Here is a 26,218-nt window from a genome sequence, read left to right as displayed (position 1 = left end):
ATCATCTCATATCTATAGCCTCGGAAAAGATCAAAGTGTGGTTTCTATTGAATGCATGTAGCTTTTGCATCATTGTAAAGTTGAAAAATTGTAAGTTGAGCCATAACTTGGGGACCATCTGTACAAATCTCTGCATCAATAAAAAATCTTTGAAATGAAAGTGACTGAAACTCAATTTGAGCTTGTTAGGCAAAAGGGTAAATTTATTGGCACAGTAATTATGGTAAGGACAGGGAAGATGGAACATCGAGCTAGAGGCTCTAATCTGTATTATTCTCTTCCTTCTCTTCCTGTGCTTATTTCTAAACAGTGACTTCATTTTCTCAAGCTGGCTGAAATGATGTGCACTATCCCTCTTCCTGGGATGATAAACTCATCGTTTCATGACTAGAGAGTAAATGTTCTCAATGTAAAAGTCCTGGAAGAAGGCTAATATTCCAAGCTTGAGGAAAGTTCTCAACCATGGGCCAATTGCTGTCCTAACAGGGAGATATACTGTTTTTGCCATAGCTTAGCCATGTATGTATTCATTCTTACATCCCGGACAGTGATGGGGTCTATTACTAGAAAAAATGAGGAAAAAATCTTAGGTAGACAAAAGGCAGATGTCTACTATCAATAAATCATAGTTCCTTTCTCCATTCTCTCCTGTACTCCTCCACCTGCCTTTCACATAATACAGAGAATTGGATTAGAAATTGTATGGATCGGTCGGGTGCGGTGGCTCACGTCTGTAATGCCAGCACTTTGGGAGGCCGAGGTGGGCAGATCACCTGAGGTCAGGAGTTCCAGACCAGCCTGCTCAACATGATGAAACTCTATCTCTACTAAAAATTACAAAAAATTACCAGGGTGAGGTGGCGGGCACCTGTAATCCCAGCTACTTGGGAGGCTGAGGCAGGAGAATTGGTTGAACCCAGGAGGCAGAGGTTGTGGTGAGCCGAGATCATGCCACTGTACTCCAGCCTGGATGACAAGAGCAAAACTCTGTCTCAAAACAAAACAAAACAAGCAAAAAAATTGTATGGATCACACAACAAATAATAGCTAAAGCTAAAAATGAAGGTGAACAGTAGTTTTTGGTTTCAGTTGCAGCGCTCAAATGCCATCTAAAAAAACAAAGTACATGTGAAAAACACTCTGTGCTTGAAAGTTCAGAGACCTGAATTTCAGTCCCTGATCTGCCTCTAACATGTGATCTTGAACAAGTGACTAACATTACTCTTTCTCACTATCAATATACCTGACATTATGAAAGTCAACAAGAAAGATTTAAAAAGTAGTTTAGGAAAATCTATATTTAAAATGATAGAATGCTCTATATCTTCTGATAAAGCTGTTGATTTAAGAAAATTAAATAGGAGAGAAAGTCTTGTATAGTGAAAATATCACTTAATTTGAATTTAAGAGTTCTGATTCTGTCTGACTCTCAAGTTATTTACTGATAGGCCCCTCAAGCTGCTGCTTCTATAAAATCAGTGGGTTATATTTAGTTTATTTCTTAGGACTCTTCCAGTTCTAATATTCCATAAAAATACAATGAAACCTTAATTATCCAAACTTTATATTGCTTGCTTCTTATAAAATGGAAATGTGTTTATCCTTCTGGAGGTTTGTAGCATTTCTTAAATCTGAAAAATTCTTGGCTACTTTCTTTTCAAATATTGTTTTAGTCCCATTTTCTTCTCCTTTCTTTCTGTACCTTGAGTAAACCTTTTAATTGTATCTGATAAGTTTCTCATGCCCTTTCTGGATTCTCCATCCTCTTAACTGTCCGTGTGTCTGTTTGGGTATTTTCTTCTGACCTACCTTTTAGTTTATAAATTCTCTTTTCAATTGTATATATTTTGTTTTTTTAATAAGTGAACTATGAGGTGTTTATTGATAATTTCCTTGTACATATCTTGTATTGAATTCAATGATTTTACTTAATCTTTGGGTTGATGAGTTTTTTGAGTTTGAAAATTCTATCATCATCTTTTAAAATATTGTTCTGCCACCATGTCTTTCTCTTTTCTTTGGGTCATCCAGTTACACTTATGTTTGATTTTTTAACTGTGTCCAATACATATCTTAAACACCTGGTTTTAATTTTTTTCTATTTATTTTTCTAATACTTTGCTTTTATATTTAATATTTTCTAGGGACCTGTTTTTAATTTCATAAACCTCGTGTTCTGCTTTGTTCTATCTGCCTTTAAAACCAAATAAATTTTTTTAAATTTCAGATTTCTAAAAAATTTCAGACTAAGAATGTCCACTTAATTTTTTTTTTTTTTTTTGAGACAGAGTCTCACTCTCTCACCCAGGCTGGAGTGCAGTGGCATAATCTTGGCTCACTGCAACCTCCACCTCCTGGGTTCAAGCGATTCTCCTGCCTCAGCCTCCTGAGTAGCTTGGATTACAGGAGCACACCACCACGTCTGGCTAATTTTTGTATTTTTAGTAGAAATGGGGTTTCACCACGTTGGTCAGGCTGATCTCAAACTCCTGACCTTGTGATCCACCCGCCTCGGCCTCCCAAAGTGCTGAGATTACAGGCATGAGCCACTGCGCCTGGTCCCACTGATTTTTTATAGCTTCTAATTTTCTGTTGAAATTCTCCCACTCCTTATCTTTTGCTTTACTTTCTTTTATCGATCAATCTAAGTATTTTAAAGTCTGAGTCTCCTGTAGAACTCTCTCTAAGTCATTATCTCTATCTTACCGGTAAGGAAACTAAAAAATTTCATGAAGAATAAAATCCACTGTACAATGCATAATATAGTCAAAGATGCTGAAAAAGAATTGGTGTCTAAATCATTATTTTTCACTTTTAATCAATAAATATTATTCCTCTTTAGAGGCGGTAAAAAAAATTACCCATATAAAATATACTGAAAATAAATTTCATTAAACATTAAATGATGAATAGTTCTAAATCTCTCTATCTTCTTTGAATTCATTAACTAGCACTTCAGAGCAAAAATAATGGTAGCTTTTGTTATGGCTTCATATTTCTTTAAAATACTGACTTAAAATAGATTTCCAATCTGAGGAATAGATAAGAACTAATGCCATTTGGTTTTAAACAGAATTGTGCTGTAATCCTCAAGCTAAAGGCATAGCAAAAAAAAAAAAAAAAAAAAAAAAGACAACATCACTGGAAATTTGCCTCAGTCTACTTACTGTTCACCATTTAATCAGACACTTTTAAATTCTGGCAGAAAGTCTAAGGAATTCATGGATCCACCTTCTAAGCACATCAAGGAGTGCTAATACACTGGACAGTTAGAAAAATGGCAGTAGAACATCTTATTTAAACTTTTGACATAATAAAATAATTTTTTCTTGTTTTGGTAACAATATTATTAATACTTTATAGTTGTGGCATATTACAATGTTAAAGATTCAATTAAGCAAGAGAGCACCATAATACACTTTAAATAAGACTGCTATAACTTTCACAGGCACAGTTTCAAACAAGACTAGTCAACCCTCATTACTCATTAGGACTACTTCATATAAGTCAGCTTACCAGTAAGTAGCACTTTACAAAAGCCTCCTATCTACTGACTTACCATATAGGTCTTAGGAAAAATGTTTTATTTTTGAATAGTTATATGGATACTATAAAGATGGTGACTGTTATCACTATGTTGTGAAATTTCTTGCCTTCCTTCAATTTTTTTTTTTTTTAAGTGGAGAAATGATTTTCTAAAAAGTCTGAGTCTTCTAAGCATGGCTCATCTCCTGGTAAAAATTGCAGTGCCCCATTAGTTAATAATGCCATCACAAGCCGTCCTTTTCTCTCTTCTAATGTGCCAAACAAAATTTGTGCAAGTAAAAGAGCAGGGCAGAGTTTTCATACTTCATAGAGCTTTAAGTAAGTTTATTTCATAGAACTGTGGGAGTGCCAGCCAAAGAGCTTCCAGTATGAAACTTTCAGTTAGTTGCCTTTATGGAGATGGCCACTGGCAGCCTACCACGTTGGTCATGCTCTGGTGGGCAGGCAGGCAGAAGGCAGCTTGCGCAGACAGCACAGGAAAAAGGCCTTCGGATAGAGGCGGCTTCCCAGGTTTGTGAGCTGCAAGAGCCAGGGGCTCCAGTAGCACAGAGCCCGGAAATCGGGCACGCAGACGGAGCGTGCGTGCAGGCACAGGAAGTGACGCAGAGGTGATGGGTCAGGCTTAGGCTCAGGCTGCAGTGACAGCAGCTGCATGCCGGTCTCCTGGAGTTCCTGAAGGATGGAGCCTGGGTTTTTTTTTTTTTTAATTTATTTCTAAATTTCCCCCCTTTTCCCTCTGTGTTGGTCATTTGCCGTTGTTATTTTTGGCATGTTTTATAATTTTCAGTTGCTTTTCAGAATATAGATAGCATACTGTACATTCTCTATATGATGTTCCCATAAAAGTGCTGTTTTTGTTTTTTAGTTATAAAGCACTGTGTCCGGAATTGGTGGATTCTTGGTCTCACTGACTTCAAGAATGAAGCCGCAGACCCTCGCGGTGAGTGTTACAGTTCTTAAAGGCAGCATGTCCGGAGTTTGTTCCTTCTGATATTCAGATGTGTTCGGAGTTTCTTCCTTCTGGTGGGTTCATGGTCTCGCTGGCTCAGGAGTGAACCTGCAGACCTTCGCAGTGACTGTTACAGCTCTTAAGGCGGCGAGTCTGGAGTTGTTTGTTCCTCCGGGTGAGCTCATGGTCTCGCTGGCTTCAGGAGTGAAGCTGCAGACCTTCATGGTGAGTGTTACAGCTCATAAAGGCAGCGTGGACCCAAAAAGTGAGCAGCAGCAAGATTTACTACAAAGAGCTAAAGAACAAACCTTCCACGCTCAGCAAGATTTACCACAAAGAGCTAAAGAACAAACCTTCCACAGTGTGGAAGAGGACCCCAGCGGGTTGCCACTGCTGGCTGGGGCAGCCTGCTTTTATTCTCTTACCTGGCGCCACCGACATCCTGCTGATTGGTAGAGCCCACTGGTCTGTTTTGACAGGGTGCTGATTGGTGCGTTTACAATCCCTGAGCTAGACACAAAGGTTCTCCACTTCCCCACCAGAGTAGCTAGATACAGAGGGTCGATTGGTGCATTCACAAACCCTGAGCTAGACACAGGGTGCTGATTGGTGTGTTTACAAACCTTGAGCTAGATACAGAGTGCTGATTGGTGTATTTACAATCCTTGAGCTAGACATAAAGGTTCTCCAAGGCCCCACCAGAGTAGCTAGATACAGAGTGTGGATTGGTGTATTTACAATCCCTGGGCTAGACATAAAGGTTCTCCACGTCCCCACCAGACTAAGGAACCCAGCTGGCTTCACCCAGTGGATCCCGCACTGGGGCTGCAGGTGGAGCTGCCTGCCAGTCCCGCGCCCTGCGCCCGCACTCCTCAGCCCTTGGGTGGTCGATGGGACTGGGCGCCATGGAGCAGGGGGCGGCGCTCATCAGGGAGGCTCCCGCCGCACAGGAGCCCACGGAGGGGATGGGAGGCTCAGGCATGGCGGGCTGCAGGTCCCAAGCCCTGCCCCGCGGGAAGGCAGCTAAGGCCTGGTGAGAAATCGAGCGCAGCGCCGGTGGGCTGGCACTGCTGGGGGACCCAGTACACCCTCCGCAGCCGCTGGCCCGGGTACTAAGCCTCTCATTGCCCGGGGCCGGCAGGGCCGGCCGGCTGCTCCGAGTGCGGGGCCCACCAAGCCCACGCCCACCCGGAACTCCAGCTGGCCCGCAAGCGCCACGCGCAGCCCTGGTTCCCACTCGCACCTCTCCCTCCACACCTCCCTGCAAGCTGAGGGAGCCGGCTCTGGCCTTGGCTAGCCCAGAAAGGGGCTCCCACAGTGCAGCGGTGGGTTGAAGGGCTCCTCAAGTGCCGCCAAAGTGGGAGCCCAGGCAGAGGAGGCGCCAAGAGCGAGCGAGGGCTGTGAGGACTGCCCACAGGCTGTCACCTCTCAGCACTTCAGTGAATGACTTTGATCCAGTTGAGACTTAGTTTTAAGCTTTGTTATACTTGACCTTTTTAATTTGCTACTTACAGGATGTGACCATTAATCTTAGAAAGTAGCTTTGCCCAAGTCCTGGACCTAGGTTTAGCACGCTCCCTCTGGATTTAATTCTAATCTCTGACTCCTCAGTGCCGTTCAGCTGCTGAAATCTCTGCTCAGCATTCAAGCTTTCTGTTTGCTGTTTCCCACTACATATCTTGAAGGCTTGCCTTGTACATGCACAAGTCAAAAATTTACCCACAATTTGAGGGAAATTAGGATGCAGATTTGGGGACACTCTCTTAGCTTCCTGTCTTTTTCAACAGTTTGCTCCTCAAATCACAGCTCCTTTGGCGTCCTGAAACGCCAGACTTTGTCTCCTCTGACGTGTGAGACTCCTGCTTTCTTCTTGGGCTCTTTTCGCCTTCACCACAACTTGGAAAATGCCCCCAGGAAAATTCCGAGGTGAATGTTGAATACATCTTGTGTGCTTCCCTTTCTCAAGGATTCTAGCTGCTCAATATTACTTGCACTGGCTCTCCAATGCCTTTAGAGGATTGTTTATATATATATTTTTTCCAATTTTAAAACTTATTTTTGGTAGGAGGTTTAGTTAAATGTAAGCTACACTGTTGATTCCAGGGCCCAACATTTTATCCAGTGAATTTTAATTTGAACAGTTTTATCATTTCTAAATGTTATTTTAAGATTTCTTTTTAATGTGTACCCAATCATTTTTAAAACCTTTTGTTGCACGTTCCCTTTGTCTTCCTTTAAACAGTTTATATTTATCTATCTATACTTATGTTTGGATTCAAATAATTCCAAAAATTCTCTCTCTCTCTCTGTGTTTTTTTTTTCTTTGTATGCTTGTGATTTCTAATATTAACCGCAGATACCTTGATGTCATTTATGGAAGTTTTAAATTTCAGAATCTTTCATTTTTAGGAAATTTGTAAACAATGGATTTTATGCATTTTTTCCTTATTTATTCTGGGTCTAGGTTTTAGGTAAGAGGGCCTTTGAGAGTTTCCAGCCTGACAATATATACTGCTTGAAACAGAAAGTTATACATTTTAATTTTGAATTGTGCTCTCTGTGGAAAACTTGAAAAGAAATAAAAATGTTTCGTGATGAACTTATGTTCACCAAGCCTCTCAGACACTTAAATGCTTTGGCTGCAGAAATTCCAAACTCAACTTATTAAACTTTTTTATTTTATAAAGCTATATATTTTAGAAAGAAATCTATCCACCTGTTAGCTGAAATTCAATTAATTGTAAAGCATTTTTTTCTTATTTAATGAAAAGAAGAATGTCTTTTTTTCCATGATTCAATAATTGAATAAGTGAAAATAAGCTTTGGTTCAGTTTGAAACTTATGACAGATTGGTAGGTGAATTATTTATCAATGAAAATGAATTATCTATAAAACTACCCAAAGCAGTCCAATACTGTCACTTGGTAGACAAATTTAGCATGATTAGAATTGACATATTTGAGGTAAGTAGGCATGGTCTACTTAATTATACTGAGACAGATAGAACGGGAAGAATTGAGACCTGAAACTAGACATTTCTGTTTGGTTTGGGCAGATTCTCAGGGTGGCAGATGAGGAAGAAGGTGGATAACAGGATAGAAATGAAATTTTGAGAAGGGAGTCCAGCCTAGAAGGTAGGATCCTATAAGTCCCTTGACTGCTAGGCCATTGTATATCATTTTAACTGCTACTTCCAAAGTGATTTCACAATGTCTCTCACATGATAGTTGCTCCAAAAATATTTTAAATGAAAAAAATAGAATAATAGAGGAGTCTAAAGATATGACAACAAATACTTCAGTCTCTAATAAGCGATTACAGGTTTCTCCATAATAGGGAGATACCTGCCAGGAGAACTGACTAAATCCATTCAATAATTGGGTGACCTCTCCCTTGATCAAAGTCTAAATGGGCATGACCACCTCTGAATCTCCTTTTGACCATGATAAATGAATATTTCTAAGGCCTGTCTTTCCCCACCTGATAATGACAAAGCTGATTTTTTTTTTGGCATGGTAAGGGCTTGCATGTATTCATCTAATCCTCACACCAGCTCTATGAGATTGATGCCATTATTAAGAAAGGTAAAACAAGTATTCAATTATGATACCCCCCTATTTCAATTACATTGCCATGACTTACCTCATTATAGCCTCATATAGGTTACCATAGACTAGTTCTAAATTTCAAAGGCAAAATGGCCAAAGATTTGAATCCAAAGTAGCGTGCAGACTACATTCCTGATTATATTTTAAGTCTTTTGTTAAGTATAAAAGAAGATAGTGAAGCAAATTCTGGATAATTTGCTGCATTAGTAACTTAATAATACAACTGTTTCTTGAACCTGAAATCGTGTGTTGGTCAAGGAGTCTTACCAACAGTGTCTTACATCTCTTTAGAGAGTGCCTAGCCGTTAGTATCATCCTTCCAAGAAAAGAGAAAATAATGAATGAGCAATTACATCTTACAGTATATTGAGCACTGTGCTAAGTGCTTTACATATAGCATGCAATTTAATTATTAGAACCGTTCTGTGTACTAGATATAATGCTCTTAGCTTTTCAGATGAGGAAACTGGGCAAAATTAAATATCTTGCCAAAAGCACCTACCTGAGATAGGAATCTTTTTGTTTACAAATTCATTAACTCAGTTGAATGCAGATTTATTGTCATAAATTATATTGTCTGGCTATTTCTCTAAGCAACTAGTGCAAAGATAAAACAAGGAGTTGCCTCTGAACTGATGATTACCTCAGTCAAGGGTGGCTTAATTCCCTAAAGAACTGCAGTATAATGTGCATTCTTAACCAAAGCACTGGTCATTTCCTGTGGAAAAATAATTGGAGTGTGTTATATTTAGAGAACGACATGTTCATTCTTATAAAAATATTTAATTTTTTCTCTGTGTTATACTCCTTGGTATCTTTTCATCTTTTTATTTCGGAACTCATTCCAAGCTTCTAACCAAAAGCTTTTAGGCTTATAATTTTTGGCTATGCTACATGTTACATGACCATGGGAACCCGATGACTGCCTTTTGGAAAACAGTGTGATTTTACTATAAAAGGAGTCTTTATGGATTCATAACTGGTGATGGGCTGTTGAGGATTGATTTTTCTCTGGCATTTTTCCTTAGGCAGTCCCTCCACACCCAGCCATGAGTGCTCCTGGTTTTCATTCCATGGGCTGTGAGCTGTAGTCTCTCTCAAATTCCTTCCTTTTCTGGTTTCTACATGCTGTGAACTTGCTTTGAGAAGGGGCTTGAATCTATAGAGCTGAGTAGGTGAGAGTGGGTGGCTGGGCAGGGTATGTGATGTTAACACATTCTGTGTTTTTGATCCAAAGGATAAAATATCAGGAAGGAAATGGAACTCTCATAAAGACGGGAAAAGGAATAGAACGACCTTAGATAAACTGCAGATATTGTTTTGAATCACCTCCCAACTTTTTGCTTTTCTGTCCTTCTTCTTTTGGCATCTTTCTGTCTTCCTCCTGGCCTGCCCCATTCTTTTTGGGGCTTCTCACTGGGGCAGTCACCTGGAGGGCTTGTTTCAATATCTGTATTGAAACAAGACTGTCCTCCAGTTTCCGATTCCATAAGTCTCAGGTGGGTTTTGAGGATTTTCATTTCTAACAAATTTCTAGGTGAAGCTGATGCTGCTGGTCCAGGACCACACTTTGAGAACCACTGGCCTTGGGATGTGTTTTACCATCTTAGTATGTTCATTCATTCATGCATTTGTTCGTTCAGTTAATGTCCAGGCAGTGCCTTACACATTGCATACTCCCCACAGAATCCAGCTTTAGTGACAAGCATTGAGTAGGTCTTCAATACATTTTAAACTGTTGTACAACGTACATTTCTCCAAGTCTCACTAGCCCATTGATACCAAGCATTCTTTGGCAGGAGTGACTTGAACTGCACTGACTTTTGCCCTCTGCTTCGTAGAACAAGAACTTCAGCACCTCTCCAAAAAGCACTTATTGTGTCTTAGGGATGCTTAGTCTTGTAGTTCATATGCTTATAACCCAGGCAGTTCTGGTTACCACACACAAGCCTCTCTCATGGATGTCTTCTCTCTGTGCAGCTACTTATGGGTAACTTACTGCTGCACCTGCTGCTGTTGCTGCTTTCTATGGTAACCATGAATTACACACCATGGGAGCTACCCACCCGTGCTCCAGAAGTTGCAATACCTGAGAGGTGATGGAGAGGATGAGATGCTCCCTGACCCTGCATCATATTTTCTCACCTTGCAAGCCAATGGCTGCTGATGCTTTGATATTGCACAGAATAATGTATGAAAATATCTCCATCAGTGCCTTCCTGTAGTTCTTTTCTGGTGCTTGAATCCATAGTGCTGGGGAGGTGGGCGTGGGTGAATGGGTAGGGTATGTAACATTAACCCAGTCTGTCTTTTCCAATCCAGTTTTGCTATCAATTCTTGAAACCTGTGTATGTAGTTACATACCCCAACATTGTATCAGATATGCTATATATGTCTGAATCTCAGTAGGTGATCCAACTCAGTTCCAAAACTACCAGATACAGATGAATAAAGGATTCCAAATTTCTCTCTACATTTTCTCCTGCACTTTAAGGTGTTTGTTTATAATCCCAATGCATTTCTAACATTCCAAATTTAATCTAGTGAAGCCAGGGGCCTTCCCTTCCTTTAAATGTACTCTGTAGATTTTTTTCTTTTACATAAACTATACTTTAGGTGAGGAGAGAAAAAAAATAATTTGTTGGTCTCCACTAGTTTCCTGCAAGGAGCCCAAGGGTTGAGCAGTTTTATCCAATCTTTACTCCTTTACAAACACAGAAAACTACTGCTGCGTGGGTTGTTCTGTCTATGCCAAGAATGACCTAGAGCCAGTGTGTCTGTCCTGGTTTCTCCTTTGTGTGTGTGCCCTGGGGACAGAGATGGAGAAGAGTATCGAGACCTTGAGTGCCCATTTCTGAAATAGAGAAGCTTAGTTGTCTGGATTGTGTGGGGGCTTTTTGAAGAAACCCAGGGCAACCTCCAATTTTCCGAATTCTTACTTTATTCCATGATGACTCCGAATTATCAGGTTTTAGAACTATAAACAAATGCAAATTATTCCAATCTGCATAAATTATCTAATTATTAAGAAGTGAAATAGTAACTTTATACGTGTCTATCATTTCAAATATATGCAAAATTGGCTGTCATACGTTTTATCTGTTTACCATATCATGGTATGTTCACGCAGACATCGCCCAGCTTCTGGTCATGTGACAGGACCATTCTAACACAGACACAACATCAAATAATGGAACAAACGTTCCTAGGGAAATGAGGCAAATGGATTATTGCAGGAGATTTCCATACCAGGAAAATGGAGGAAGGTGCATGGTATAATAGTAGACAGAGGAGAGAATACCTAATACAATGCAATGCCAGGCATTTTATCTGCTGGAAATATGCTTATTTGGTGTTCTCTTTGTCATATATGAGTGATTAGGCTATGGCACATAGTGTTACTTCATAGACTTGTAAGACCAGTTCTGAGGAGATGGGTGATTTTCTCCAAAACCACTTCTCCTACTGCAAATAGATGTACTAGTTTAGGTCAACAGGAATGATGTCCTTAGGGGTGAGCAATCAAGTGTCAGATAAAAAGTGCACATATTTCTATAAAATATATTTAATGTAACTTCTTTTGCATACAGTTCAAAAGACAGATACAGTATAGAGTACTATTTAACACTGTTATGACAAAACTTCAAAGACTATTAAGTTAAAAGTTTTTCAGCTGCAAGCAGGGCAGCTTGGTGCTGTCCAGGCCTGGTGTTGGAATGGATAGCAAAGGCATTAGCAAATTCCATACAATAAGTAGGGCAAAGGTTGTAGCCAGGAGCCTATGCTAATGCTGGGATTTTAATTATAATAGGGTTATGGTCCTAGAAATCAGGACTATGAGGAGCAAGGGATAGGGTCCCCCAGTAGAGGAGCCTGGGCAGCACTGAACCAGGAACAAGGTATCCATCTGCAGGTCTGCAATCTGTACAACAAACCTGGGTCAACAGTGGCAAGGAAAAACTTAATACTTAGCTTTTCAGTGATTGGAGTCCTTATATATTGTCCTTCACTTTCCCAAGGGCTCTCAGGAGATGGGCAAGCTGCCACACAGTCACAGCAATTGACACACCTGACAGGAGTGGGGAAAATGAGAGTGCTGTGGGTGGAAGAGTGAGGCCCGATTCACTATCTAATCTGGTCCAGGAGTTGTCCCAGACTGAAGGCAAATAGCCTTTACCAAACTAGGATCTTACTATTGGAAGCCTTGAAGGATTTATGGATTACTTCATTGCCAGTGAAACCTAAGACATCATTTAATTGTAAAAAGGTGTTAACTTGCTCCTAGAACTAAGTATTTAACTCATAGTACAGTGAATTATAACTCCGCACATTAGAAGCTTTTAAAACTGTGGATTCCTGGGCCCTACTTTAGATCATTTAGAATCTCTGGGAAGATGGATGGGGCCTAGACACTCATATATTTTTGAAATTTTCAGGGATTTTACTGTTCTTTAATATTTAAACTTAATTTTTAAGTGACTGAAGTAATATGCATTTTTTATTGTAAACAAATCATTTGTTCTACTCTCTATATAGATTTATAACATATATACAAGGTATAAAGAATATAAAATAAATAGCTATTTATCTACCACCTTTTCCAATTGATATTGAAGGATAAGATTGAAGGATAAGATATATATAAATATGGAAAAGTACGGAAATCACAAATGTATAGTCAATGTGTTATCCCAAAATAAACATACTTAGGTAAATCCCATCTAAATGAAGAAATAGAACATTCCCGCAATCCTGCTCTGCTCATGTTTTTTCTCCATCACCATCCTTGCCCCTCCATAAAGATATAAAAAGTCCCCAGGTAATTCTAATGATCCCTGCCATTATCTTACTGTCTACTTTTTCACTTTATTTCTCTCATTGTTTTTTAAGAAGAGAAAGTACTTTAGGCATGAGAATTATTAGTCTCTCTGATCTAATAATAATAATAATGAATGCTTTGAGTTCTATATGTGCACTCACAGATTATATTGTAAGTTATACATGAATGTTATATTGTGGTGACAAATTTTCAAACACTCGTTCAAGGAATTTAGCTTTATTTTTCTAAAACTAAATTAAACTTCTCTGTGTCCCATGCTACCTGATGGCAAAAAACACCTTTCCATTCAGTTTCAACAGAGACCATGAGCAATTGATGGCAATTGCTTCCACATTCGAAAATAAGATATGGATCTGCTGTGCTAAGGGAGGTGGGTTGCTGCATTGGGAAGTCTGAGGTTGCTGGAGCAAATGATGGTGACCATGTCCATTGGATCACTTGTGGGGCAGTACACAGAGGCCCAAGTTAGAAAACCAGCCTGTGGGTCAGCTTAAATGCTGCCTAAGAGAACAGCCTGGAGAGATGAGGTGATCTCAACAGAACAGGGGGCTACCAAGTTCCAAGGGACTAAGGGGCCATCAACAGCCAGCTAGAGAGATGCTTTGATAGTGGTGTCTTTGAAGTAACTATCGCAGAGTCAGCTTTACACACCTGCCAAACCTGGAGAGCTTATAAGTCAATTTGCAGCAGTATCAATGGAGTAGCAAGGCCATTTCTGCTATTATTGCTTCTCTCTCTCCACTACCTTGGAACAGCCAGAGCCAGGCTCAAAGTGGGGTCAGTGGCTGGGTGAGTGGTTAAGGAATAAGAGCTCTAGGCAGGAACAAAAAAGAATGTAAGATGGATTTCCTCTGTCCCTTTTCAGTAGATTTTGGTTATGCTTTTTGAGGGACTGCTATCTTCTGGATAAATTCTGGAAATTTAAAAGAAAATTTTTAAAAAATGGACTATGATATAGAATCAAACATATTAATTAGTTTATGTATATTACGTGTCTGTATGTCTATGGCTAACAACTGGAGAACTTTTACAAAAATTTAAGTATGACTGGAAAAGTCATGGGGCCTGCCTGAGTTTCCATTTAAGAAAGTTGAAAAGAGATATCAGGCCACAGAACAGGTTTCAATGGGCAGTGGGGGGAATCACTAAAACTGTGTTCTGATTGTATCTGACAAGCCGCATTTATCCACTGTATTGGCTATATCAATATGTTGGCTACAAATAATTCAGCGTGCTTGTCCTCAATTCTACCATGATAGCTTTGCTGTGGTGCAATGGTGACTATCTGTCAAGGCCTGGGCTGAGGAGAGAGGCCTCCGAGCAGTTTAATGAGGCATCATGGGGGATAAAAACAAACACATTGCTGAATATTTCAAATGATCATTCCAAGGCTGCTATCTCATTCAATCATCAGAAGAAACCGATAGGGTAAGTGCTGTTATTTTTCTTCTCTTATACATGGGGGAAACTGAGGCTGAGAGAGGTAAGATTACTTGCCACAGGGGACCACACGTAAGAGGTAAATGAGGAGAATTTAAAGCCAGTCTGCCTGGCTTCAGCTCATTCTCTGAATATCATAGTTCAGAGTAGATAGTGTAGCCTCTACTAATCCCTATTGTGGCTATAGCAGGGGACAGTGTATTGTTCTTTTTCTAGGAGACATTTTCGGAGTGGGGGTGGGAAGGTAGTCAACGAAATTTACTAACTCACACAACTCTCCCTATCTCCTAGGCATTTCTCCATGAAAAAAATAGCTCTAAAAACAGCTAGAGGAGACGTCTGCTTATTATAACTGGCCTCTGCCAAAGGCTTACTTTTAATTGTGATAGAGCCAGGTCAGTTATTCCTTTGACTGTGGAAATAATAAGATGGTTATAAAATGCAGCTTTGATATGGTTTCCTTGCAAGAAGTTCACATTTTCTATCAAGAAAATAATTCTGTGTGTATGGAAGTATGTGCCTAAGAGTTTTTGAGTGCAAATAAAATTGCTTTGATGCCTGAATTCTCACAAAGTTTAGCCAAAATATCCAGGTACTTCCAGGCTACTGTCAATATTGGGATTGCTCCTTCTCATTCCTCCATGTGGCAGGACTTTTAAACAGGAAAAAAGGACTGAGTTTAGAGTGCTGAAATAACAGCCCGATTATAATTTTTGTCAGTTTACCACTTGGACGTTTATTCTCTCCTTCCATATATATTCCAACTCCTTGCTCTTTTTGCATTGTAAAATATAGTATTTTTAGGATTATACACCATATGCTAATCTTTTACCCACTCTTCAGTATCACAACTTTCTTTCTCTGTGGGGAAGAAAAATCCCTGTCCCCTTTCTGTCTTCTTGCCTTTTGATTCTATTTGCCATAGTCTAATTGACACCCCAAGGTCATCAGCCCCTGCCTTTGTGCTAGGACACGCAAACCACCCAGGCCAATCCCTAACCTGTTTTTTCAAAAAACCTCCAATCAGAGAGAATCCATGACTCCTTTTTGTGAACTGTTGCACCGTGCAACTGCACACTATAAATGTCTTTCCTTATCTGTGTGCGCTCTTATCTCATTGTTCTATTTTTTCCCTTCATTTATATTAACTCTTCCTTACCTTTTTTTCTGAACTTCTAGGCCTTCTCTTTCCAGAACTGGTGGAAGACAAATGAAACGGCCAAGATGGTAAGGTGAGTAGTTCCTGGGAACGCTTGTGCTCTAACCCCAAGTTATGTGGGATGGACACTCGAGGGGTGATGGCATTCCTCATTTTACAAGTTACTTACTTGGCTGCGGCTGCTCCACCAAGATAGCAAACACTCTAGATCTTTTGAACTTCATGAGACTGACATTGCTGAGTCTGTTTGCGAACAGGACACTAGAGGGCTCCCAGGGGTTAAAAATAAGTGGAAATTTATTTGAATGAAAACTGATTCTCTACGGCATTTCTTTTTTCCGAATTTAAAATTAAAGTTTATTTTGTTAACTATTGTTTTTAAAAGCTTTATATCTCTTAAAACCATGCAGCAGTCAGTTTCCAAGTTTTGCTTTGCAATCAGTAGTTTTCAAGGGAGCTTTTAAAGCTGAACTGAAATGTTTGAAATGTGGAACACTCTTGACCATGAAATATGTTCTACTTACATGCCTCAGCCTTTAAAAGTTCTTTGCATTAGAGTCAAGGATTACATTCTTCCTGGAGCCAAGCATGGGGCCAGCTGTGTAAGTAAGGTTGCTTACTAGTTTCTTCTTTTTCTTTTTAATAGTGAAAAAACAGAACTAGAGATGCTTTTATTTTCTTTCAGCTGACTTCGGTGGAAAGAAAAGAAATAAAAGGCAGTCAGAGTTGTGTTGTGTTGTGTGTGTGTATGTGTGAGAGAGAGAGAAAGAGAGGGGGAGAGAAACAGAATAAATGCAACTGCTTCCAAGATATATGGACATTTATGGCTTTGTATTATACTAACAATGTAAGCTAATGGAACATATTATTAATATGAAGAAAAATTTGTACCATTAGACTAAGAGAATATGTTTCTAAATTTTATTGTTAATACTTGCTGCTTGTACTTAGTTAATTCAGGACTTTAAAAAATAAAAATGGTATAGTTATAGAGTATTAAAAAATCATCTATTACTTGTCTGAAGTTCTTTCTGAATTTGAAAAAGGAAAAGCCCAGGTTTGTCACATTTTAATGCTTTTGCTTCAGAGTCAACTTAAATGACTCTAGGTACAAGTTATAAAACATTCTTGGATTTTTGTGGCTTGTTTTCACTACTTTAAAGTGACTATCAAATCTATACATCTATCTCGTTTCCATGTTTTTAAATTTTATTTTTAAAAACATTTAGTGGTGATATTTATGAAAGGAAATGATTACTTTTTTTCTTGACTCTTTTAGAGGAACTTAAATGGTTTGAGACTGTGACTCAGTTAACTCTGTATCCATTCATTCCCAGAAACAAGACGCATTTCTCCTTGGGGAGACTGATAATTTAAAAGGTTTGTTGTGTCAGAAACATTCCCAGCTTCATCACCAACCCTTTCCTTCCACCTCTGCCCACTGGAGACCACTTATATCCCGAAGCGGACGTGACAGCTGAAGTCAGGAAACCATGCATCACATTAGCAGGAGCCAACTGCAGACTTTAAACTCCGTTCAACATGTGGATGCGGCAGAGAAATGACCTGTCCAGACAAGCCGGGGCAGCTCATAAACTGGTTCATCTGCTCCCTGTGCGTCCCGCGGGTGTGTAAGCTCTGGAGCAGCCGGCGTCCAAGGACCCGGAGAAACCTTCTGCTGGGCACTGCCTGTGCCATCTACTTGGGCTTCCTGGTGAGCCAGGTGGGGAGGGCCTCTCTCCAGCACGGACAGGCGGCTGAGAAGGGGCCACATCGCAGCCGCGACACCGCCGAGCCATCCTTCCCTGAGATACCCCTGGATGGTACCCTGGCCCCTCCAGAGTCCCAGGGCAATGGGTCCACTCTGCAGCCCAATGTGGTGTACATTACCCTACGCTCCAAGCGCAGCAAGCCGGCCAATATCCGTGGCACCGTGAAGCCCAAGCGCAGGAAAAAGCATGCAGTGGCATCGGCTGCCCCAGGGCAGGAGGCTTTGGTGGGACCATCCCTTCAGCCGCAGGAAGCGGCAAGGGAAGCTGATGCTGTAGCACCTGGGTACGCTCAGGGAGCAAACCTGGTTAAGATTGGAGAGCGACCCTGGAGGTTGGTGCGGGGTCCGGGAGTGCGAGCCGGAGGCCCAGACTTCCTGCAGCCCAGCTCCAGGGAGAGCAACATTAGGATCTACAGCGAGAGCGCCCCCTCCTGGCTGAGCAAAGATGACATCCGAAGAATGCGACTCTTGGCGGACGGCGCAGTGGCAGGACTCCGGCCTGTGTCCTCTAAGAGCGGAGCCCGTCTGCTGGTGCTGGAGGGGGGCGCACCTGGCGCTGTGCTCCGCTGCGGCCCTAGCCCCTGTGGGCTTCTCAAGCAGCCCTTGGACATGAGTGAGGTGTTTGCCTTCCACCTAGACAGGATCCTGGGGCTCAACAGGACCCTGCCGTCTGTGAGCAGGAAAGCAGAGTTCATCCAAGGTAACAGATTCACATGCTTCGTTATTTGCAGCTGTTGGGGATTCTGGTTCATTTTCTCTTTTCCCTCACTCTCTTTCTCTAAATGATTTTTCTCCACCCACGGTTCACATTTGGACAGCAGCAGCAGCAGCGTGTCTTTCCATGCGCTTGGCATTCTTTATTTTCCCAGCCTGGGAGGATATGAGAGTTCCAGGGAGATGCTGTATTGGACACGCAAGAGTAAGCCCATACTGTATAATCTTTGCTCCCCATTTCCCTCGCTGCACTTCCCAGTGGCTTATTAAATCTAATTAAAGCCAACGGCAATTTGCATGATGAGGAGAGGAAGCTAGGCTGGAGGCAAAGAACTTGCTGACAGTCAGGCATACTATTAAATAGGTTACTATGGGAGGAAGTAGAAGTTTTTAAAAGTAAGGGGGAAGCGGGTTATGGTTCTTGAGCAGATAGAATCTTCTTAAGCGGCGCAGAGCCAGACCATGTTAGGTTCAACCCCCCCACTTTTTTTTTTTTTCAATGGATTTAACTTCTTTATTTAACAAATAAAAAGAATGAGCAAAAATTGGTAATTTGTTCAGTATGTATACTAACTAGCTGTGTGGTTTTATCAAGCCCCTGACTATGGTCTATTGAGCCTGTCTTTCAAGATTCTCCCTTCTTGGGTGACAAACATTTTGGCAGGTTCTAACATATGTAGCCAGTTACTGCAGTTGCCAGCAAAAGGATTGGTCTGCGGTCATGCCCATGCCATATAAAGGATATTCTCTGAATATTAAAGCTCTTCCAGGGCTTGAATACAAAGTACAATGAGTCAGTGGCTTATGTTTGAATGCAGAATGATGCCAGAAGTTACAACTTTGAATCCAGATTGGCCCAAGAGGCTAAAATGTACCCCAAAGAGATTATAAGCTGAAAGGATACTTAACTTTCTCCATGTCACCATGAAATTTAGCATTTCAGTGAGGTTCCCAGGGAGCTTAGAATGGAATGGATTAAAATCCCTGGGAGTGGCTGAGACCCAAACTGCATTTCCAATGGCTTTAGCATTATAATTTTGTTTTAGAATGGATACTCCTGGAAGTACCAGTGATTTACTTAGAAAAATTGGACATTCCTTACCGATGGTGGTTCTTGTCTAAGTGCTCCAGATTCACAGGTATGCTTTGATGTCTCAAGTTTACAAAGCAGTCCACCACAATTATGCCAATGTAAGAAACCTTCTCAAACATTTAATCTAATGTTGATAAAAATGAATTTTTATTGGGTGCCCACAGTTTGCTAAGGATTATACAAATTGATTCATATGTGTTGGCTCCTAGAATTTTCATAACAATGCTATGAAGTGAGGACTATTATTATTTCCATTTAGTAGATGAGAAAATTGAGGCTTATCGAGACAAAGTAATTGGCCTAAACTCCCACAGCTAGTAGGTGGCTAAGCTGGGTTTTGACTGTAGACCCAGAAAACTTCAGAACATAACTTCTTAGCCACTGGACTTAGGTGAATATGTAACTTATCCAAACTGGAACCGTGTGGCGTGAAAGGAGATGCTGGTGGGCATTGGGACAATGGGCACACACTGACTGTTCTGAGCAGAGTAGAGCAAAGGATCCCCCTTGTTATGCTGTAATCCCATTCATTTTCATGTCATAAAGGCCCCAGAGAGGAGAAGATGAACTCCTGTGTATATCCTGAGGCAGGGTTCTCTGATATGTCCTTTGAGCTTCCCTTAGACGCTCTTGGATGGAAGTTGGGAGAATACAGTAGTGGCTAAGAGCCTGGGCCATGGAGTTGGACTGACTAGATTTGAACTTACCAATCATATGACTTGGAAATGTTGCCATGTCTCTTTATGCCTCAGTTTCCTCAGCTGTAAACTGACAATACTGCCTACCATATGAGATTGTTGTTAGTTAATACAGGGAAAACACTTAGAACCAGTATTTGCCACAAGATAAACCTTCAATAAATATTGGTTATTATTATTATTATTGTACCAAGCACATGAGGTACCAAGTTCATTGAATTCCTCACATAATCTCCAAGTCTCATGTGATATTTTGTTATGTGATAGGACTATGACTAAAACTGCTCAGTTAAACTTTTGTAATCACAAACCCTCTTAGATATTTAATTCTTTGCTCTGAATTTCCAGCATCTTTGAGAACAAAAATTCATTTGAAGGCGGGGTTTATAATCTCAATATAGCCTGGATATTTCTCTCTCCTTTCATATGGGAGTGGTGATGGAAATAAACTAATAAGGCTATACTAATATGACTCAATTTAATAAATAAAATCCCTAAGATTATCTCTCAAACAACATTCTGTCTTTGATACCTTCTTCTACTTAGTCATTTAGAGTCACAAAGTCAGGCCAGTTTCTCCAGGGGCTCATGAAATGATTTCATATAGTTATGAATACTCTACACAATATAATTCTACTCAAGCAGACGGTTATAGTGATGCCAAGTACATAAATAGAACACTTCTGGTCATGTTATAGACAGCATTAGGTTCTCAGTATCTCTACCCATCTACCTATTTCTAGTCTTTTCCTCATTGCGTCTTTCTTCCCTGATTTCCACGGAAGAGTGTAGCTTTCTTCTAGGGCCCTCCTATTCTGTTGGTCAGAGTTTGACTTTATTTGAGCCTTGCAGCCCACCCAGGGAGGCAACGGATCTCACCTAGTTACCCAGCATCTTTTTCAGCTTGCTCTATATCATTATATTATATAATACATATTTGTATTATAATCATTTGTTTAATCATCTGTTCCTTCCCACTACTCTCTAGGTCTGTGAAGGCAAAGATACTTCCTTTAGAATTGTATTCTTTAGAATTGCATTTCTGTGTCTTAGCAGAGAGTCTGGCCCATAGTAGATGCTCAATAAATATTTTGAACGAATGAAGGAATGCATTCATTGCTTGTTCCTTGGACTCTAAACAGTAAAACTATACTGGAAGCCACCAGCTGCTAATACTTAGGACATGTAATAACATTTTTAGTCTTAAGTCCAGGCTGGGCTTTCTCCTGGAGGATCTCATAAGGAATTCATTGTAGAGGTAATAAAAAATGTTTTTGGTAGCCTCCTTACAATGCAAATGAAAGGTTTACAGGGCTTATTCTTGTGAGAACTATCAATGTGGTGTGTTGGCATCACACTCTAGTGTAATTTGATAATGAGTTTTCTGCAGGAGGAACAATAGGATTTAATTTAGGTATATATTTCTCTGATGATCTGGCTTGGTCTGGGAGTAGATCTTTTAATATTTGAGAGAGTGAGAAGCCAGCAAAGCCTGTAAGTAATCTACCCTAAATGTTGTTTCTGTTCTGACTTTTGATTAATGTTTATGAAAATAGATTTATATCTGGCACCAAGAAAGTGGTTAGTCTGTGTTGCAAGTTGAATTTGGATATTTAAGTTGTCTTAGTTAATTTTTCTAAGAATCCTATGCAGTAGACTTTTTTAAAAATTATACTTTAAGTTTTAGGGTACATGTGCACAATGTGCAGGTTAGTTACATATGTATACATGTGCCATGCTGGTGTGCTGCACCCATTAACTCGTCATTTAGCATTAGGTATATCTCCTAATGCTATCCCTTCCCCCTCCCCCCACCCCACAACAGTCCCCGGAGTGTGATGTTCCGCTTCCTGTGTCCATGTGTTCTCATTGTTCAATTCCCACCTATGAGTGAGAACATGCGGTGTTTGGTTTTTTGTCCCTGCGATAGTTTACTGAGAATGATGATTTCCAATTTCATCCATGTCCCTACAAAGGACATGAACTCATCATTTTTTATGGCTGCATAGTATTCCATGGTGTATATGTGCCACACTTTTAAACCTCATTTTAGAGATGAAAGAAAGGCAAGAAGACTGCTCAAGGTCATGTGATGAGTTAGTTGTCCAGCAAAAATTTTTGTCTTCTAACTTCCAAGTCTTTTCTCTTTTCATAAATCTGCTTCCCTCAACAAATCCTTTAAGGGGACCTAAGGTACTCGTCTTTCTCTATCACCACAGCCTACTAGAAAGTTTAGTTATTTAATATAATGAAACAGATGACTTATACACTGATGCACAGATATAGCTATGAGAATCTCCTTTTTTTCCTCAAGGAGACAAAGCAACCTTAACCATAGCTAAGAGTTATTGAATTTTCCTAGATATATATACCAGGTACCGTTCTAAGTACTGTGCTTGCATTATTTCATTAAATCCTCATACGAATTCTACCAGCTGCACCCAGATGTCATTATGCCTGGGGACTCTGACGAACATTTAACAAATATGGAAGTTGAGGCCCAAAGTAATTATAAAATGGATATGTGATGTGAAAAGGGAGATGTAAGAAGGAGTCAAATGCTGTGATTTGAATGATCTGCCTGCCCTAGCCTTTCAGTTAAAGCTCTCTGTTGATTTAGTCAAAAGACAAAGAGTTCCAATTATAAAGCTCATCTTTAGGTTTTTTCTAAATTGGCAGGACTGGTGTGGGTGATCCAATCAGCTAGCTCAGTTTAATCTGGGACAAGATCTTGATTGTGTGACTTGATGAGTTCTAGATGATTCTTCTTAAATACAAAAAGATGTGTGAAATTAGTGGACTTACTGGTATTGTACTTTATAACAGACTATTTTCCGACAGGTTATGCTCCAAGACATCCTAGAAAACGAGAAGGTGCACTTGAGGCAGGGCAAGATAGTAATTAATTAGGCAGAGCCCGCGGTGTGCCACAGTGTAAGATCCAGCAGCTACCACTGGAGCAGATTTTCTTCCTATATGTTTCTGTGTAGGAAGTCTTAAAATGAATTAAAATGTAGCATCAAAGGGCCTTAAAATGTTTGTGTGCAATAATGAAGTATTTTTCAATTGTGACAAAGAATCTGGTGTGATATATCACATAGTACTTACACTGTATTTGATGTGTGTTGTCTATTATACCACCTAACAATTTTACACAGCAGATATTACTCTTATTTTAAATAGGAGAATCCTGAGGCTCACTGAGCTTATAAAATGTGCCCTACGTCACCTACCTAGAGAGCAATGAAATTGGAATTTGTGTCCAATTCTGTCTCTGACACGGAAGTTTCCTCACGTTGCTTCTGTTAACCCACACTACCTCACAAATATAACTTACTACAATTATGGGATAATGTCAAAAATGTACAAATTTTAGCATGATGGTTTCTGATTTTACCACTATGCCAACATTTCTATTTAATTTCTTTTTTCTATTTAATAATCTAACATTGACAATATTTTTACTCAAGTGCAGTATTGATGTATCATTGTGAACACTGCTACAAGTTTTTTTTAATGCAAGCCAAGGTGCCAGTGCTTACCAGATTTTCTTGTTTACCATAAAAAATCACATGTGTATCAATGTGATGAACATATTTTTTTTCTGCCAAATTGTCCTTGCAAGAGTCTCAAATTATTATAAAAGTCACCAGATACTGTGTGGTCCTGATACATTTCGATAATTAAAAAAGTGAAAATATCCTAAAGTATTTATCTAGCATTAGACAAAGCAGACTATGTCCATGTAAAAATCAAGAGAATAAAAACAGAGAAAACCCAGCACCCTTCTGTGATCTTTGATTTAGCAGCTTTGCCAGAGCTGCTTCTGTAGTCTGCACAGTAGTGTGAATGAATCTCGAGGGACACCATTTTGGTAGCATTTAAGCATTGTACTATTTTTCATGCCCAGCATGGAAGATGCATTGTGTGTGCTTTATTTTTAGGATGCTGCTTTATTGCCACAGAGCTGTCAGACGGAATTAAGGTAGCCTAGTTCCAGGAATTCTGTATGTCAAGGCTGCTTAGATGACAAACTGCAGGCACCCCACAAACTTCCATTTAAATTCATTGTAGATCCCAAGTTGCTCACTGTTTTCCAACTTGTATTGCCTCTTCGTATTATAAAGTAGGAGAAATATATGGTATGTTTTTCACTCTCTTTTCAAGCCTATATGAGCAGCACTGTGAGTTCTGGGTGAATGTGCAGTTGCCGAGGCAGGGGGATGGCAGCTTTGCATTTTATATTGTTTCAGGCTCTCAGGTAAGGACACGGTCATTTTACAGGGGGTGTTGAGAATAATACAGATGTCCTCACAACTTGCGAACATACTGGCTTCCAAATCCTAGAAATCTTTGACGCATAGGCAAACTTTCTGAAAATATTTATTTAGGAGTGTGTAATCATGTTTTATTTTTTAAAAAGTTGGATTGAAAGTATGTTGTGTTCTTCCTCAGAAAAGCCCTAAGGCTATTTCTTTATGAATCAAATTGAGCTGGTCAGCTTAATACATTCATTCATCAGTGAACAAAAGTTTACTGAGCCTCGGCTCTAAGCAGCGCTGTGCTCCAGTGTCCTCTTGTTTGCTCACTACATAACTTCATAGGCAAACGGGGAACCGGGCAACCTTCTCTGCTGTGCTTCTGTAATTTGTCCTTGGTCCCACACTCTGCTGGGATAAAAGGGGTGATTAATGGTTGCCACAGTACCCACAGCATAAGAGATGCATGTGCCTTAACTCCATGCAATCTATTGTCTTCTATAGGATCACATTTATCTTTTCTTCCTTTAACATGTATTTATTGAGCATCTACTATGTGCTAGCCACTATCCTAGCCACTGGGGCTGCATCAGTGAACAAAACATTCAGGAATCTCTGCTCTCGTGGCACTGACACTAGAGGGCCATGTGTGAGTACAGTGTTCTGGAGGAAATCTTCCAGTTACCGATGTGAGGATTCACTAAGCACCTTCCCAAGCTCAAGGAGGTGGGCTCTTCAGTGGGAGTGAATCTGCTGCTGTCTCTGAGTTGATGTAAGGACCACACAGGTGCAGGAGTGCTAGATAGCTCTTTCTACCTAAGTTAAAAAAGAATTGTTACAGTTCCAATGTGTTTGTAATCAATTCAATTCAATTCAATGGCATTTTTATGTGTGAGGCACTGCCCCGGGTACTAGGGAAAAGTGGTACAGTTTGTAATTTAAATAGCTTTGTGTTTGGGGGTGTGGATGGGCAATGTAGACTCCTTGCAGGTGAATCCTGATTCTGCCACTTGCTAGCTAAGTGACCTGGGATAAGTTACTTAATCTTTTTGTGCTTTATATTTTATTAGCATAATAGGGATAATGATAATAAAAACAATGATGGTAACATTACTTACCTTAGAGTTGTCATGAGACTGAAATGAGTTAATATGTATAAAATATAACATTGCTTAACGCATACTAACACTCTTTTTCTTTTTTTTTCTGAGACAGAGTCCTGCTCTGTCGTCCAGGCTGGAGTGCAGTGGTGCGATCTCGGCTCTGCAACCTCTGCCTCCTGGGTTCAAGCAATTCTCTTGCCTCAGCCTCCTGAGTAGCTGGGATTACAGGCACCTGCCACCACGCCCGGCTAATTTTTGTATTTTTAGTAGAGACAGGGTTTCACTATGTTGGCTAGGCTGGTCTCAAACTCCTGACCTTGTGATCCACCTGCCTTGGTTTCCCAAAGTGCTGGGATTACAGGCGTGAGCCACTGCGCCCAGCTAACACTCTTGAATGCTACCTTTTTCCTGCCATTTCTAAGCTGATGTAGCTCTTTGTGATATGCTTCTTTAGATTTTCTGAGTTGGTTTATCTAGATTGATGTTTACTTGAGTAGAATAAATGGGCACCTAAAATTTTTATTTAAAGAAGGACGTTGGAGCTTATGGTGGATAATAGTGAGATCTCTTATTTGTGGAGTGCTAGGCAGTTTGCATCCATTATCTTATTAAATGTCACAACAGTCCCCTACATCAGATGATCTTGTACACATTTCCCGAGGGGAAACTGAGGTTGAAAGAATAATATATGTTCCCTGAAAGCCCACAGGTAGCGGGCAGTAGGGCTGGGGTACAGACATGGGTCAATAGCTTCATTCCTCAAAGCTGTGCCTTACTGCCTCCCGCTATCCCTTCACATCATATGTGAGCCTCCAGTGACTGCAGCCTGGGGCTTTCCCAGTTAATCATCCATCCAGATTGCAACCACTTTTCCCATTGCCTTGTTGCCTGATTCCTGAATGTAGCCATGATGCCTAACTGTTCCCCTTCTCATGATAGTGATCTGGGGTCAGAAGGAGAGAGGCAGTAGTGTTTCCACCACCCCTATTTTCATCGTCCCAGTATATAAGAGATACATGGGAGTGGATAGTTGAGCAC

General features: G+C 40.3%; 1 protein-coding gene across 6 annotated transcripts in view; it reads left to right on the top strand.

The window, feature by feature from the left end:
• The first annotated feature begins 4,416 nt into the window (after positions 1–4,416).
• The window catches only part of GASK1B (golgi associated kinase 1B), a 59,610-nt gene continuing 37,808 nt past the window's right edge, over positions 4,417–26,218 (top strand). The window contains exons 1-6 of one of the 6 annotated variants that reach the window (XM_054553272.1): positions 4,417–4,486; positions 14,203–14,371; positions 14,675–14,778; positions 15,563–15,615; positions 16,880–18,013; positions 19,074–19,166. In XM_054553272.1, coding sequence (XP_054409247.1) covers positions 17,104–18,013; positions 19,074–19,166 — 1,003 coding nt within the window. In that variant the 5' untranslated portion in view covers positions 4,417–4,486; positions 14,203–14,371; positions 14,675–14,778; positions 15,563–15,615; positions 16,880–17,103. 6 annotated transcript variants of the gene reach the window in all.

Source organism: Pongo abelii, chromosome 3 (assembly GCF_028885655.2).
Source record: "Pongo abelii isolate AG06213 chromosome 3, NHGRI_mPonAbe1-v2.0_pri, whole genome shotgun sequence".
In the NCBI taxonomy this organism is placed as follows: Eukaryota; Metazoa; Chordata; class Mammalia; order Primates; family Hominidae; genus Pongo; species Pongo abelii.
This window is presented reverse-complemented; position numbering and strand designations above follow the sequence as displayed.